Source organism: Solea solea, chromosome 3 (assembly GCF_958295425.1).
Source record: "Solea solea chromosome 3, fSolSol10.1, whole genome shotgun sequence".
In the NCBI taxonomy this organism is placed as follows: Eukaryota; Metazoa; Chordata; class Actinopteri; order Pleuronectiformes; family Soleidae; genus Solea; species Solea solea.
The window spans coordinates 35737504-35753027 of NC_081136.1; the positions used below are offsets into that span (position 1 = coordinate 35737504).

General features: G+C 42.1%; 3 protein-coding genes across 4 annotated transcripts; 1 reads left to right on the forward strand and 2 right to left on the reverse strand.

Annotated features, from left to right (window-relative positions):
- Position 1: 1 nt before the first annotated feature.
- Positions 2-4539, forward strand: LOC131456365 (calcium uniporter protein, mitochondrial-like). Its single transcript, XM_058624648.1, has 9 exons — positions 2-199; positions 1363-1414; positions 1572-1739; positions 2497-2601; positions 2773-2930; positions 3271-3377; positions 3724-3820; positions 3910-4026; positions 4422-4539. The coding sequence occupies exons 1-9, from the start codon at positions 125-127 to the stop codon at positions 4497-4499; spliced, it is 957 nt and encodes a 318-aa protein (XP_058480631.1). The 5' UTR covers positions 2-124; the 3' UTR covers positions 4500-4539.
- On the reverse strand, positions 4518-8253 carry LOC131456331 (ATP-binding cassette sub-family G member 4-like). Of its 2 annotated transcripts, none has more exons than XM_058624595.1 (2): positions 8171-8253; positions 4518-7421 (listed from the first exon to the last, which is right to left on the reverse strand). In XM_058624595.1, the coding sequence occupies exon 2, from the start codon at positions 7409-7411 to the stop codon at positions 5483-5485; it is 1929 nt and encodes a 642-aa protein (XP_058480578.1). In that variant the 5' UTR covers positions 7412-7421; positions 8171-8253; the 3' UTR covers positions 4518-5482. The 2 variants fall into 2 exon arrangements, with proteins under 2 accessions (XP_058480578.1, XP_058480577.1); XM_058624594.1 differs by lacking the exon at positions 8171-8253 and adding an exon at positions 8000-8155.
- cfi (complement factor I) lies at positions 8241-15524 on the reverse strand. The gene is made up of 17 exons (XM_058624591.1): positions 15346-15524; positions 14484-14662; positions 14223-14400; positions 14073-14136; positions 13820-13985; positions 12954-13150; positions 12744-12851; positions 12527-12649; positions 12161-12196; positions 12040-12060; positions 11807-11949; positions 10986-11089; positions 10437-10541; positions 10178-10353; positions 9192-9293; positions 8725-8873; positions 8241-8520 (listed from the first exon to the last, which is right to left on the reverse strand). Exons 1-17 carry the CDS (start codon positions 15397-15399, stop codon positions 8452-8454), a joined length of 1974 nt encoding a protein of 657 aa, XP_058480574.1. The 5' UTR covers positions 15400-15524; the 3' UTR covers positions 8241-8451.

The window sequence follows — 15524 nt, forward strand, 5'->3', positions numbered from 1 at the left end:
TGAAGCAGGAAACCTGTTTCCACTCGCCTCGCGGACATTCCTGCCTGTGGAAGGAAGAGTTTTTACGACACACACACGGAGAGTGTGGGAGTATTTTCAGCCGAGCTGCAGCTCCGGATCCATCATGTTTGTCTCCAGGTCCGTGTGCAGGTTCGGTTTCTGCCGCTCTCCACGCAAAACACACGACGGGATCTACACAGTGAGTTCCACACGCCTTCACATTTGCAGAACTGTGAATTTAGAGTAAAAAAATATGCAGTTTTTGTGTAACGGCAGAGAAAGACATCTATGAAACATCAGAAACTCGTCTTTAAAAGTTTGGATTGTTATGTGACAAACTTTAAATCTGATAATACAGCAACAGCAATGAACTACATACTTTTCCTGTGACTTCAAATCTTGTAACAGCTGCCAATATTTGACTCATGGTGTAAAATGATGTGGTTTTATTCCACTGGTACATAACTTTATCTGCTTATACAGTAGCTGTTACCGTCGATGTCACATCTAAACATGTTGAATACGTTTATATCACCGCCAAATCCCTAATCTGGATGAAACTGAGTGTGATGTTGGAGGATCTGATCCTGTTCACATGCAGACAATTGATGAGTTTTCACAGAGATGAGACTTTTCTTGAAAACGTTATGTTTTCTGAGATGGTGTGAGTTGTTAGATCCTAACCAAAATCAAAGTGGAACATAGTTGGGCGATCACCTACCCATTACTAAAGATTCTGATTGATCCGTCAAAAAATGTGGACAAGAAGTAGATAAAAGTGGGGCAAATTTATGCCGACGACAACAAAAACCTCTTGACCGAGGTCATAAAGCCATTTTTAAAACATTCAGACTGATCTGGAAAAGAAACGTAGACAGGAAGTTGCTACATTTTTTTGAACATAATAAACTTTTAACTTTAAATTTGACAATACGACTGAACCGTGTGACATTTATATTGCAGCCAAATCCGTCACCTGGATCAGATTAGAATTAAAATTGAATATATGGTAGAGAGTTTAATTCTGCAACACATACCAAATCTTTTTTTTTTTACAATTTTCCCCATTATACAAGGTAGGAATTTTTTTGAAAATGTTATATTTTTTTGTGACACCATCAGTTGTTAGATTCTTGCACAAATTTACCTGAGCTTTGCAAAATAAATTTAAAAAGGAGTTCAGATTGATCTGTAAAAAAAAGGGAGTGGCTAACGGGAGGTGACAAGACAGCAAAGAAAGACATCTTTATGCAGTGAAAAACAAACAAACAAAACCATATATTTGTATATTTAGCAGACATTGATACTTAATGTGAACCTTTCTTGATTCTGTGACTGTAATAATTCATTTTTGTGTCTCAGTCCAGTTCTGTCTGGATTCTTTCTCGCTACAGCAGTCGACCGACGACCAAAGGTAAACTCTCTCAACTTCAACTAAAAGTGATTTAAACCCTTCACACATTTCTATATCGAGTGTTATACTTGATTAATTCATGCCCTCCTGGGTATAAAGAGGTGCATTCAGGAGATTTGAAGGAGACTCACTAATGTGGTATATATCTCTCTTTCAGATGTGTCCGTTCGTTACAGCTTCGGTCGCCCGGTCCTCTCCGTGCGTCTTCCTGCAGGTCACGAGGGTCGTTTCACTCTGACGCCAATGTTGACCACAGTGGGCGACCTGCTGCGAGACATCGCCGCCAAAGACCGCGGAGTTCACTCCGCCGTCCTGCTCAACGGAGGTGACACACACTCGTCTCAAAAAGACCACACCCCCTAAACACACTCTCATCTGAACAACTTCACTGATGAAGACCACACCCCCTAAACACACACTCGTCCCAACAACTTCACTGATGAAGACCACGCCCCCTAAACACTCTCATCTGAACAACTTCACTTATGAAGACCACGCCCTCTAAACACACACCCTTCATAATAAAAAAACAAGCTAAAAGTAGTTTCAAAGAGTCCTCACTTTTATGCCTTTCATTATATTATATCTTTATTTAGTATCTAAATTCTAAGAGAATTTAATTATTTAAGTTATCATCCTATTTTTTCTTTTTAGCATTTCCATACTTGGGTTAGAAAGAAAACAATTCTTCTCTTAACAAAAACATAAAGTTTTCAACTTCCTTCAAAAGTTTATAATGACCAACAAATATTCTCGTGCTCCAAAATATTTTAACATGTTCTAAACAAATCATTAAGTTAACTTTTAATATCTTAAAAAGGAAAAAACTTAAAAACTCCCACATTTCCAAATGTGTTGTTAAATCTACATACTTTCTAAAATGTCCTGACTTGCTCGTGTAAATGTCCACAGTGACCAACAAGGATTCTCACGCTCCAAAATGTCTTAATTCTCTGAAACTGTCCACAAAATACTCACTTTCAGCTCATGTCCTCAGGTCCTCACAAACTCCCAAAATTCAGGTGGTCCCCACAAAGGCAGCAGAACAGGAATAAAGAAGAAACTTTCTTTTGTCTCCTCAGATGGACAGAGAATCTCCTCCTGCACGTTCATGGAAACAGTTTTAAATAAAGACTTCCAGCTCGTCATCAACGACGTCACACACAACGTTCGTTCTTTCGGGCAAGGTATGAACCTGTGCGTGCCTCTAGGGCGCACCGTTAGCCACATTACTTCATGTGAATATGAAGATTAAAAAAACAAATACATGTATATAAATACTCCCTCGTATATAAAACACGACATTGTGCATTAGAATGAAAGCATCGTCTGTAAGTGCTGTTTTGTGTGAGAACCAGGTCCGTCTCACGAGCACGTGTCGGGCGTGGACGACGTGAAGTACATGGTCAGACTCCTTCACGCGGCTCTGACGCTTCCTCAGCGGCAACACGCCAAACACTCGGAGCTGCTGGTGAAACAGGAGAAGCTGAAAGAGCAGCTGAAGCCTCTGGAGACGGTAAAACACGTCACATTCCAACTCCAGTCACCCGCCGGTCCAGTTCGCTCAGTCAGGGGCCGGTTACGTGAAACTTGTTTCTGGGGAAAAAGCAACAGTTCAGTAGAGGTCGAGAAAATTATGTAAAAATTATATCAGGATATGCCATTATGAATAAAAGTGTTTGGATATAAAAGTATATATGCATAGGTAAAAAAAATGTTTTCTTCATGATGGCCCTTTACTGCACATATATGTATATATATATATATATAGTATATATTTATATAAAATGTTTCAAAATGAAAATGAAATGACTGTATTTATGTTTGTGTGTGTGTGTGTGTGTGTGTGTTTGTAGGTGAAAGTCCAGATGGCAAAGGACGCACACTCAAAAGCGTCGATGTTGGGGTGGGTGGGGCTTGCCTACCTGTCACTGCAGGGAGGGTTCCTGGGTTATCTCACCTGGTAATGTACTTTTTTTTTACCATCAAAAAAAATGTCTAACCCTTTATTTTAAACCCAAACCCGACTCAAACCCTAAAACCAGGTCTTAACCCCAAAAAAGAACTTTGGGGTCATCCAGACTTCCTTCTTTCTTTCTTTGATCATATACTGGGAAAAAAAAAAAATATAAAAAAAAGTCAACGTCTTCTTCCCCCGTTTTTAATGTAGCGGCACCGCAGCGCCGCGCACAGGCCTGGCATAGGTACTACAGCGTTTATAGAGCGCTATTTCCTGAAACGACGTCGTGTTTAACAGGAAATGTTTTGAACATTTTTGACCTAAGTGTGTGTGTGTGTGTGTGTGTCAGGAATGTGTTTGAGTGGGACACCATGGAGCCTGTCACCTACTTCATCACCTACACCACCAGCATGATCTTCTTCTCCTACTACATGCTCACACGACAGGTAAAGAACTCTGTTTCTTTATTTCTTTATGACACGTTTATGTGACTCTCTCACTCACTGTGTGTGTGTGTGTGTGTGTGTGTGTATAGGATTTCTTCTGTCCGGACGTGCATGACCGTCAGTTCCTTCACTTCTTTTACCGCAAAGCGTCTCATCAGAAGTTTGACGTTGTCAAATACAATGAGCTCAGAGACAAACTGGCACAGGTGACGCACACACACACACACACACACACACACACACACGCAACAAATTTAAGATGTTGAAATATTTGAATTGAGCAAATAAGACTTTATTGCGTTAGATGGATCGCCCATATATACGTGTATAGGCAATCCTACATACATGTAAGAAGGTTATATTTATATATTGTACATACAAATATATGTATATATATATATATATATATATATATATTTACAGAAACATACAATTTATGGGGTACAATTTCCTTGGTTCAACCTCATATGTTAATATAAATGTAGTTAGCTTAGCATTAGCCACCTCTTAAAAACAGAAATAACCAAAAAATAATTAATAAAAAAATTCTACGGCTCTAGATGAAATACATACATTAAACAGTGTGTGTGTGTGTGTGTAGGTGGACGACGACCTGCAGAAGTTGAGAAGTGCCATCCGTCTGCAGAAGCCGGTCAACAAGGTTCAAAATGTTTCCTAGTATTTTTTCAAGTTCTCCTTTTATGTTTTTTTTTTTTTTTTTTAAAGAAAAGAGAGTTTTAAAGTTGTTTTTTTTATTAACTGTTCTTCGTGAAAAGTTTCTTTTTGTCAAGATGATGTTACACTTTAGATAAAGTAAAACTAGCTCAAATACTGCATCCAATGTAAATATAAAGTTATGTCAATACAAAATAAGATGTACAACCAATGTGGGCGGCTAAGGGTTTGGGTTAGCCAGAGGAGCTCAATGAACGGAGGGGAGACCTTTTAGGCTGACTGAAGACGTTCTGGACCATCGGGAGGCCTGTAGCAGGGCGTTAGCAGGGTGTTGCCGTAGCCGAGGCGGGAGATGAACAAAGCCTGTACTAGGAGTAGAGTAGCCTGTTGACTTAGGTATGCCAGATTTTTCTTATATTGAATAGTGTAAAGCGACCGAGGCAACATGATCTATGACACCCACGTTTCTCGCTATCTTTAAAGGAGCCAGAGATCAGGACATAAATGTGTAAAAACAAGTGTCACCTACTATGAAATGTTCATCATTCTCATTCTCACTAGATATACGTCACAGTTGTAAAGACTACTTAGAACAGGGATTCCTGCATGGCCCTACCAGAGGGCGCTGCTATTATAAGTGTTTTCCTGTGTCAAAAATGTCGTTGAGCACAAGTCAATAATAAACTCTATAAATAAACTTTATAATAAACTTTGTCCCCAATGAAATGTCCACAGTTTTCATTTGATGAATGCACTTTCCTCTGTAGACACTTGATGTCTGATCCGGGCAGTGGGGCCTGAAGTTCAGGGCCCCAGAGCGCTTCTCATTGGCTGATTTGAAGCAAGGGCGGGTATGAGAGGAATGTCTGAGAAATTCCAGACCAAAATCACCACTGGTAATGATGCAGCACAACATCTGGATGACTGCATGAATGTGAAGTCGATCGGGGTCCATCAGCACAAGAATCCGTCGGTTGCCTCTGGTTGTTAACGCTCTAACTTGACTTTGTAGCGCAGGACCAGGTAAGTCGATACTCTGAGGATCAGGAAGAAAATCCCCAGCACTATGAAATCCACGTACAGCTTTGCATCCTCCACATCCAGCAGCTGCAGGACCTCTTCAGGCTTTTGGAAGATACATGTCGAGTCCGGACACTCCAGCTCAGTGCGGTTCATCCCGTAGATGGACAGGATCACACCTTCAAAGCCGTACCTAATGTAGGAGACATAAGAGCTCCACTGCAGGTATTTGGGAATGGTGTCAAAGTTGACAAAGAAGCCAGAGAAGAGGAGCATTGGTATCGCTGTGACTGGACCCAAGAAGGTTGCCACCTGCAGAGATGGTGACACAGCACCTATGAGGAGACCCACAGACTGAGCTACTACTACTGTGGACATGGACAAGGCTACGAACAGCAGGTAGCGAACAGCTTCCGGTGGCTGCTCGGTCATCCAGTAAACTATACTACAGTACATGACTGGACAAATCACCTGGAATGGAATGTCAGCCACGGTTTTGGCCAAGTAATAGGCCTTCAGACTGTACCAGTAGTTCAGATGTTCCCTCATAAGCACTGACATCTCCAGAGGAAAGGTTAGGACAGTGGGCATCAGGGCAGCAAACATCAGGAAGAGCATAGAGAAAAAGAGGAAACCAGTGTTGGTGAAGACCTTGCTGGCATCGTTTCCAATTTTGAGATAAAGCAAGCCAATAAGCACTCCGATAAAAAGATGGGACATGATCCGAAAGTGGGTCAGAACCAAATCCCTGCATGTGGTCACTAGGTTTCTCTTTAAGAGGATCCAGAACTGTGTAAACGTATTGGTGTTAAACGTCCGTTTCTCCGGGTTCCCTTTGTCACCGTGATGCTGAGAATGAGGTGAACAATCTTTCCTTGAGATCTTGTTTTCTTTTCCCTCCCTGATGCACAGGACACCCTTGACAGCCTCAAACAGTATATGATTCAGGTCTCCATACTCCCCCGATGCCACCTCGATGATGAAATCCGCCGGGTTGTGATACTTTGGGCAGTCGAGGCCCACATTCCTCAGAAAAGGGATGAGGTGAGACACGGTGCCTGTGTATATGCAGTGACCCTGACTGAGGATGTACAGCTTATCAAACATCTCAAAGAGCTTGGCACTGGGCTGATGAATGGTGCAGATGATTGTCCGCCCGCCCTTCGCCAGAGACTTCATCAGAGAAACCACGTGGTAGCTGGACATGCTGTCCAGACCACTGGTGGGCTCGTCAAAGAACATGACCGGGGGATTGTTGACCAGCTCCTGGGCGATGGCGAGTCTTTTGCGCTGACCTCCAGAGAGACAGCTGGTGCGCGTCTGAGCACACTCCTCCAGATTCAGTGCCATCAGGATCTCTTTCACAAGAGCTTTTTTGACTTTCTGACTCTCGTTCAGTTTCAGATTGGCAGAAACCATCATGGCCTCCTTTGTTGTGAGGTGTGCCACTAACATGTCATCCTGCATGATGTAGCAGGACATCTTCCTGAAGGTCTGCAGCTCTCGTGGGTGTCCATTCACGAGGACCTGACCCTTCATGCCGGTCTCCCTGTATCCTGCCAAAATATTCATCAGACTGGATTTCCCGGCTCCAGAGGGCCCCAAGATGCCATTCAGCTCTCTGCTGCTGAATCTTCCCGACAGACTTGTGAGGAGGGCTTTTTTACCTCTCCTCCGCCACCAGGGGCCCTCAGGGACGGTGTACGAGAGGTCATTGAACTCCAGGTCCACAGCAGAACGATGTGGGAGGTGGGAGAAGCTGTGGACCTCAGTCATGGGGTTTTTCAATTTCTTAAAGCTGGTGAGCTCTGGCGCCACCTGTGGTTTCCCAAATGTGATCATTTCCACGGGGACGTGGACGGAGCCCGACTCCTCTGGCTTCTCAGTCACACTCATACTCAAAGGCCTGCAAAGGAGGACACACACAAATGAAAATCCAATTCAAATCATTTTCTCACAGATCTGAAATTTTGCGAATCAACAACAGAATTTGAGGTTTTGTTTTGAAATGTGTTACACATGGGTCTCTCTGTCTGTCCATTATTTAAATGACACTTTTCCATTCTACAGTTCCAGCACGGCTTTTTTGTGCTTTTCCATCAGTGACAGAACCTGGAACCTGGTGTTTTTGGTGTTTGTCGTCACTGAAGAGTCATGAGTGCGACGTCGAGAATCAAAATCAACGATGTCCAACTGTCGTTTAAAGTTAAAGACTTCAAAATCATACTTATAGTTCCAAAACCTACTCATAATCACAAAATTCTACTTAAAAGTCTTGCTATGACGACTCCGCCCCCTTTGAGGAGGAGCTGCTATGAAGTCATGGAAAAACAACACGACTGGTGCTAGAGCTGTATAAGGGAAAAGTGACGGAACTGTCCGACGCTTCAGACCCTGGCAGAGACTCTTTGACTTTGTGGGCAACAGTGACATCTAGTGGTGACACTTCGTCTTCTTCAGTTAACTACGGTGGCCTTGACTTACCAGAAAGGATGTAAATAACTCTTCTTTTTTAAATATCTCAGGGAGATGTAATGACTTCTTCTGCAAAGATTCTTGTCTGAAGAAGCCTAGTCCAGTCCAGTCCAGTTCAGTTACAGCTCACATACTAAAGACCTCTTCTTCTCTTTTGCCAAGTGTGTAATGCTGTCTTACCATTCAGGCTGATGAAAGACGCTCTCCTTTCAAGTTCCTTCTTCAAAGCGTAGAACGCACACTCCGGCTATTTTTGGTCTATTCAATCAATCGATGAAACTTTATTTATACGGCACAATTTCATACAAAGTCAAAGTGCGTCACAAGAATAAAAACATAATTAAAACTGTGAAAATGTGACATTTCTTTCTCTAAATTAGCGAGCGATCGCTAAAAAAACCCCAAAAACATCAGCGCGGGATCCACCGACGCTTGATCTGGTCAGTATTTTGCAGACAACATCAGGAGTTGAACTTGGTAACTGCCGCCCAGCCCGTGTGACTCCTGATCCACTCAAAGAAATACGCGACCTGTCAGAAATAAAAGAATAAAATAACTGAATATAGAGATGTAATTAATCTATACTTAAAATACTGCATCTAGACTGAGTTTTATTTTCCTCTTTAATTAGTGTAAACAATTTTATAAATATACTACATATATATGTATATATATATATACTAGATTTTCTTGAGCAGTGTTGTAGATATACAACATATTTAGTTGTGCGTTACTTGTGTGTAAACTCCTGGTGATCCCGCCTGACCACATTTATCTCCCCAGCTGACGACGCCCCACAGGTAGGACACGCCCTGTTCGTCCTCACACACCAGTGGACCGCCGCTGTCTCCCTGACACGAGTCCACGCTCCCGTCCAGATCACCTGTCACATGGTACACGTGTACGTTAATGTCTGTTATGTAGCGTTCTGTTAGAAACGCTCACACTCACACATCCACACTCACTCTCATACGTCCACTCTCACACTCACGCATCCACACTCACACATCCACACTCACTCTCACACGTCCACACTCACACGTCCACGTTCACACTCACTCTCACACGTCCACTGTCACACATCCATGCTCACTCTCACACATCCACACTCACTCTCACACGTCCACGCTTGCGCGTCCACACTCACACGCTCAAGCGTGCACACTCACCCGCACACATCCACGCTTGCTCTCACACTCACCCGCACACATCATCCCCGGTTTAAAGCGATCTTTGTAGAATCTCTGACAGTTGCCGATGATGGAGACGTTCGCCCAGAGCAACACCTGAGCGGCTCGGCCGCCTGAACACAAAACATCAGTGATCGAGTGACTCAAAAACACGTATAAGTAATAAGGGTACAGGGAAAGGTCATTTGCCAATTTGTGTTTCAACTCACTGCAATCATTGTAAAAAAATTTTTTTTGATATTTATAATTAACAAAACAATATTCTACATAGAAACAATTGTTACCATGTAACACATGACATTTTTTTACTATGTTGTTACAAAAAATGTAACTATGTTTAAAAAAGTGATCAAAATGTGATCCAACATTTTTTACAATTCTTTCCCTTTTCTGATACAAAAATTATTTTCTAACAAAAATATGCTGTAATTAAGAAATTATAATCACACAAACAATAAAGTACTTACTATGTTCACAAAAATATGACTTACAACATTTACTATTACAAGAAATGACTAACTATATTACAACATTTTTTGTTACAAAAAAATTATATTATGATTAAGAAATGATGAACTACAAAACAATGTTGTGGTTTAAAATAAATAAATAGAAAAAGTCATAAATAATAGTAGTAAAACATTGTTACTATGTTAACGAAAACATGACTTACGTGATCAAAAATTTGCAAAATAATTTTTTTTACTAATATAAGAAATAACCTGCATTTAAAAAAATGTTTTTACTATATTTTACAAAAACATGTAACTATGTTTAAAACCACGATCAAAATGTGATTAAAAATGCACCAAATGTTTACCCTTCTTTTAAAACAAAAAAATAAATCAATAATTGTCACAAAAATATTCTATAATAAAGAAATTATAACTGCAAAACAATACGGTAGTTACAAAAAAATTATTTGACAAAAGGTTTCCTGAGAAAAACGTAGAATTCTGATAACATAGACCCGAAGGCAGGAGGTAAATGTACGTACTCGCGGTTCGTCCCCAGCCCGAGATGCTGCAGGTGTGGTTGGGCTGGAAAAGCTGCGTGGACCAGGGGACGCACACGGCGCTGATGGCCGGGTTTTCGGTGAAACACTCCTCCTTGAAAGGAAGCTTCTTCATCTTCACCAGAGCGATGTCGTTCTCGTACGTGTTCGGGTTGTACCTGCATTTCGTAAAGTCGTAAAGTTAGCCTGCACTCGCCGTGTTAGCGCCGAATCCGTGGACGCGGGAAAACGACAGTCGTACCTCGGGTGGATGATGATTTCCTCCACGGGAACCACGTCCGTCGTGCCCTGAACCCCAAACTTTTTCCAGAGAGAAAACTTGACCTTGAACACAGACGGGTTCGTTCTAGAACAGAGAAGAGAGAGAAACAGAAAAAAATGACCTGACTGTGACATCACCACAAATATTAAATATTACTGAAACATGTGACCAAGCAGAATACACGTTAAAAAAAAATCGCAAAAAACACGTTTAAGACGTCACCAAAAATATACGCTAAAAAAAATACATTAGAATTATTATTTTATTCTTAAAAAACCTGTTACTAAAAATAAACTTTTTTTACAATTTTTACAAATTTACTTAATAATACAAAAATATTATTTACAAAAAATTTGCTCCATGGATCAAAAATCGCGTTAAGTTGCCAGACATTGCACATTTAAAAAAAAAAAAGCTTGACACAAACTAACTCGCAAATCCGTCAGATGTCGGGACCCCGACGTTTGGTTATTGTTTCTCTGAAGACGACAATGTGCGGCTACTGCTGATATTTTAAAGCTAACATACCTGACGCAGTGTGCCGCAGTGATTACCCAGCAGCCCCCGATGTACGCTCCTCCACAGTTGATCGCCTGATATTCCTGAATAGCAACCTGCCACTGGATCTGAGTCTGTGCGTGTGCACACACACACACACACACACACACAAACACAAACACACACACACACACACACACACACAAAGCGTCACTCACAAATTCTGCTAAAATCTTTGTTAGCTCCTTGTATTTCTGGTGAGATGTCATTAAGGCGGAGCTTTTGAAGGTAACTTTAGCGATTAAAACCACCGACACCGATCGAAAACATTGACATTGACTTTTAGTAGTTGTGTTAAGCCCCGCCCCACACTACAGGATAACCGGCCAGATTTCAGCCCCGGATTTGAAGCTGTTTTGAAGAGACGATCGTGAAGTGTGAGGCATTTGAACTTATTGTGTAACGTTATATGACTTATATGATCAATACATTTTCAAAAAGTTTTGTTCCATTTTTTCAAGAAATGACTTGCATTATACATTTTTATACTATATGTTGTTACAAATGACTTTTAGTAAAAAAGTACAAAATATACTAAATAACTTTATAACTACAAAGCAATATTGTGGTTAGAATTTTTTTTACTATGTTAACAAAAACATGAGTTATATGATAAAAAATGGACAAAAGTTTTGCTCAATTTTTTTTTTTACTACAAGAGATGATTTACATTGTAAAATTTTTTTACTATATCCGCTTAATTCGGTGGTAAATTAGCAGTTGTCGTGAAACCCCGCAACGAGTGTCCACACACTAAAGTTTGACCACGCCCATATTTCTGAGCCACTGACCGGTTTGGCTGGGACTCCTCCCACCACCCTCTTCACTCGCCCGCCTGCCACTCGCTCCTCCACGATTTCGTCGTCCACCGTGGTGGCGTTAGGAACCCCACACTGAAACTTCGACTCCATGTTAACCCTGTTTATTTTGACTTCTACGCACACACACACACACACACACACAGGTTTCCATCAAACACTGTTGAGGATCAGATTTAAGTCGGCGTTTGTTTTTTTTTACGTACCGTTCTTAGGAGAGATGTACTCTGAAATAATAAAAATAAAGAAACATGGATGTCATGATTATCACCTGTTACGTCGTCATCATCATCATCATCATCGTCATCGTCATCATCATCATCATACCTGACGTCGTGAGTCTCCTCAGTCCTGTCTCTGTTTCTGCAGAAAAAAGGTTGTGTTTTTATTCACTTTCCCACACCAAAGTCCATAGAGAAAATCAGTGATTTTAGCTCACAGGGACACAGGAGCTGCTGGTCTACTGCTGCCTCGTGTGGTCACATTGTGTCACTGATGTCAATCTGAACGAAGGATTTCAAACGTCGAATTTTACAAAATAACACATTAGAACTTAGTGATGGAGGCAGCAGTGGATCAACAGCTCCTGTGTGTGTGACGTTAAAATCGCTGGTTTTCACGATGGGCTTTGGTGTGGGATAGTGAGTGGTTTACAAACTTCAAAAATATAAAATAGAAGTGTGTGAATCTCACTTTTCTTGGATTCGTGTTTGACCGATTCGTCCTCGCCGTCCAGACAGTCCATCTGTCCGTCAAGGAGCGCGTCGCTGTGGACACACACACCTGTCTTACAGCGAAACGCTCCATTCCTGCAACCTACACACACACACACACACACACAAGGGATTCACACAGTGTGTGTGTATGTGGGTGTGTGTGTTGGTGTGTGTGTGTGTGTGTGTGCGTTTACTTTTGCAGCACATTTCGTCGCTGCGGTCGCCGCAGTCGTCCTCGCCGTCACACGTCCTGTTTGCCGTCACACGTTTGCCGTTAGCGCAGGTGAAGCCGCAGTCTGACTCTGAAACACACATCGGGGGGGGAGGGGGCGGAGTCTGACGTCGTCATGGCTACACAACACACGACAACCAACGGAAAGAAAACCGCGTCAGCGGACTCTCACCTGGACGCGCCTGAGGCTCGTAACACGTCACCGCGGCGACGGTTTGTCCGACAGTGGCCTTGTTGGAGATCTCACACTCGGCCAGGGAATTCTCGTAACCTTGGCAACGGAAGTTCACGCAGCTGCCGGGTAACTGCTTGTTGGGATCTTTGGTTGCCAGGGAAGCGAATGAGACTTGATGAGCTGTTGCGGCGCCGCTGGACAAAACAACAAAGTTATATTATTTATTATATTATATATATTATGTCTTACACAAATGGTCTCCAGGCCCGGAAAAAATGGCGTAAAAATCTCTGCCAAAGCAAATTTTGTGCTACCTGTTCATGAAAATGCGTTACTTATTCATTTTTTTAATCGCCAAAACCTTGTTGTTTTTACCTCAAATATTTATTTCGCGACATTTTACTTACCAGTAACGCCGACTCATCATCTTAAACGTCACATTGAGCGTCACCGTTGACCTTGCTTAGCTCACATTACGAGAAATATCCGACTTTCCGAACTTTAGCTCCAGTGTCAGCTAATCATGTCACACTTAAGAGATAGAGCTAGCGAGCTAGCTAGAACACAAGACACCCCAAACACAAATGTTCACAAATTTTCACATTAGCATCACTGTAGCGACATTAGCACCTCTAGCTACGTAGTTAGCCATAACAGAAGGAGCTTTGCTAACCTCCAAACCACTGACGAGTATTTTTTTCCCAACACATAAAAATAAAAAGTGCGTCTTTTAAAATATAAACATCAATCAAAATGTCAACCGTAAAAATCTCTGCCAAAGCAAATATGCGGGTCATCGGCTGTGGCGCCCCCTTGAGCGGAAAGAAAAAAACACACAAAAAGTTGAATAAAAATGAGCTCACAGTTCGTTTCCGCGCTCTTTACAGACGATGTTAGCGGCCTCCATGTTCCAGGTCTGTGCACAAACCAGGAGGCTCTCGCCTCCCTGCGAGCTCTTGGTGTCGGGGAGGAAGACTCTGACCAATCCCGTGTCTGCGTCGATCGAACTGTCGAACTTTAGAACGCTCTCTGCGTAAAGACAGATAACGTTACGTCAAAAATACAGATCTTTTATATCGTAAAATACTGCGCTAAAGGTGCTAAAACAATATTGACCTATGCAGTTTTCACCAAAGTGCGACATGATGGGTTTCCTCAGCCGACAGGACACCGCCATCACCTGGAGTTTAAAAACAAACAAAACAATTACGAAAAACAGGAATATTCACAGTGGATATGTAAATTTTGTTTGTACGAAGTTCGGACCTGACAGAACGAGCGATAGCTTCTGTGATCGCGTCCACAAACTGGAGCCACGTCGTCCATGTCACACATGTAGGGAAGCTTACAGGAGCACTGTCCGTCGATGCAGCGTTCCCACGGGGGACAGAACACCAGGTCACATGACTCACGAGTCTGTGTGCAGGCAGGGGGCGACAGTGAGCTACGGAAATCATTAAAAAAAAGGTCAAAGATAACGTTAAGAATAATGCAGGTCATATCAAAGTGAGGCAGACGACAACCTACTTCTCGTCCACGCACTCACGTGGACCCGGAGATTTCGGTGTCTTCTGCGGCGTGGGGTCAGGGCTGGAGACCTCTGGGGGCGGGGCCAAGGTTGGCTGCGGAATCGGAAACTGTGGTTTTTGTGGTTTCTGCGATATCTGCTCGAGCGGTGCCGGGTTCTCGTGATCCGATAGTTCCCACTGAAACAGCCGTTACCGATAAATTCCGTTATGGGGCATTTTTTGTTTTTACTTTTTTTCTATGTCGTAAAGAGGTGAGTGGATGTGAATTTTGTGTTATGTTTGCAATCTTTGAAAGATAAATGAATGCGCTGGTTGAACGGTCACTTGCACGTCGTTCCAGTGTTCGATGTTTTCTACACGCAACAAGTTCGCAAAAAATAAATTTTTCCGCATCTCCTTCAGAACTAAAAATCATCCGATTAGCAAACACGATAAAGGGTTGAAATTATATTCTGCGTGAACAATTAGCTAATGCTAACATTAGCGTTATCGTGCTTGTTACCTTTAATTTGGCTGCCATGGACCGATCTTTCTCTTAATCTTTAGCTAAATGCTTTTAACTAGGCTTTACGCGAGCCTTAGCTAATGTTGTTTTCTGTCAATTAAGAAAACAACATTCACTAGCTTGAGCGTCAAGCTAGTGAGCTAGTGAGACCAACACACCCCAAACACAAAGTTTACACTTTAGCGACATTAGCACCTCTTGCTATGTAGTCAGGCATAACAGAGGGAGCTTTGCTAACCTCCGAACCTGCCGTACGTTTGTACGTTTACGAGTATTTCTGCCACACTGTGTTTATTTAGTGATAACAAAACACGACAAACAAACAAACAAACAAACAAACAAAGGTTTTACTCACGGTGTCAGAGTGAACGACGAGGAGAAAAACCAGAGAAACTCCGACGGATCTCATGTTTCCTTCAGTTCCGCTTCTTCTTCTTAACGGAAATATTTTAAAACATTAAAACATATATTTTTGAAAGATTGACAGCTGCAGCTGCAGACAGACGACCTGTCCTTCTGTGATGGGAGGAGTCT

Excerpts from the sequence above, each read along its gene's own strand:
- LOC131456365 (XM_058624648.1), top strand. The coding sequence starts at position 125 with ATGTTTGTCTCCAGGTCCGTGTGCAGGTTCGGTTTCTGCCGCTCTCCA. Across the intron at positions 2,602-2,772 it reads CGTTCGTTCTTTCGGGCAAG|GTCCGTCTCACGAGCACGTG; the intron begins GTATGAACCTGT and ends TGTGAGAACCAG. Across the intron at positions 3,378-3,723 it reads TTCCTGGGTTATCTCACCTG|GAATGTGTTTGAGTGGGACA; the intron begins GTAATGTACTTT and ends TGTGTGTGTCAG.
- LOC131456331 (XM_058624595.1), bottom strand. The coding sequence starts at position 7,411 with ATGAGTGTGACTGAGAAGCCAGAGGAGTCGGGCTCCGTCCACGTCCCC.
- cfi (XM_058624591.1), bottom strand. The coding sequence starts at position 15,399 with ATGAGATCCGTCGGAGTTTCTCTGGTTTTTCTCCTCGTCGTTCACTCT. Across the intron at positions 14,663-15,345 it reads TCGTCGTTCACTCTGACACC|TGGGAACTATCGGATCACGA; the intron begins GTGAGTAAAACC and ends CGGCTGTTTCAG. Across the intron at positions 13,986-14,072 it reads CTTTGGTGAAAACTGCATAG|AGAGCGTTCTAAAGTTCGAC; the intron begins GTCAATATTGTT and ends GTCTTTACGCAG.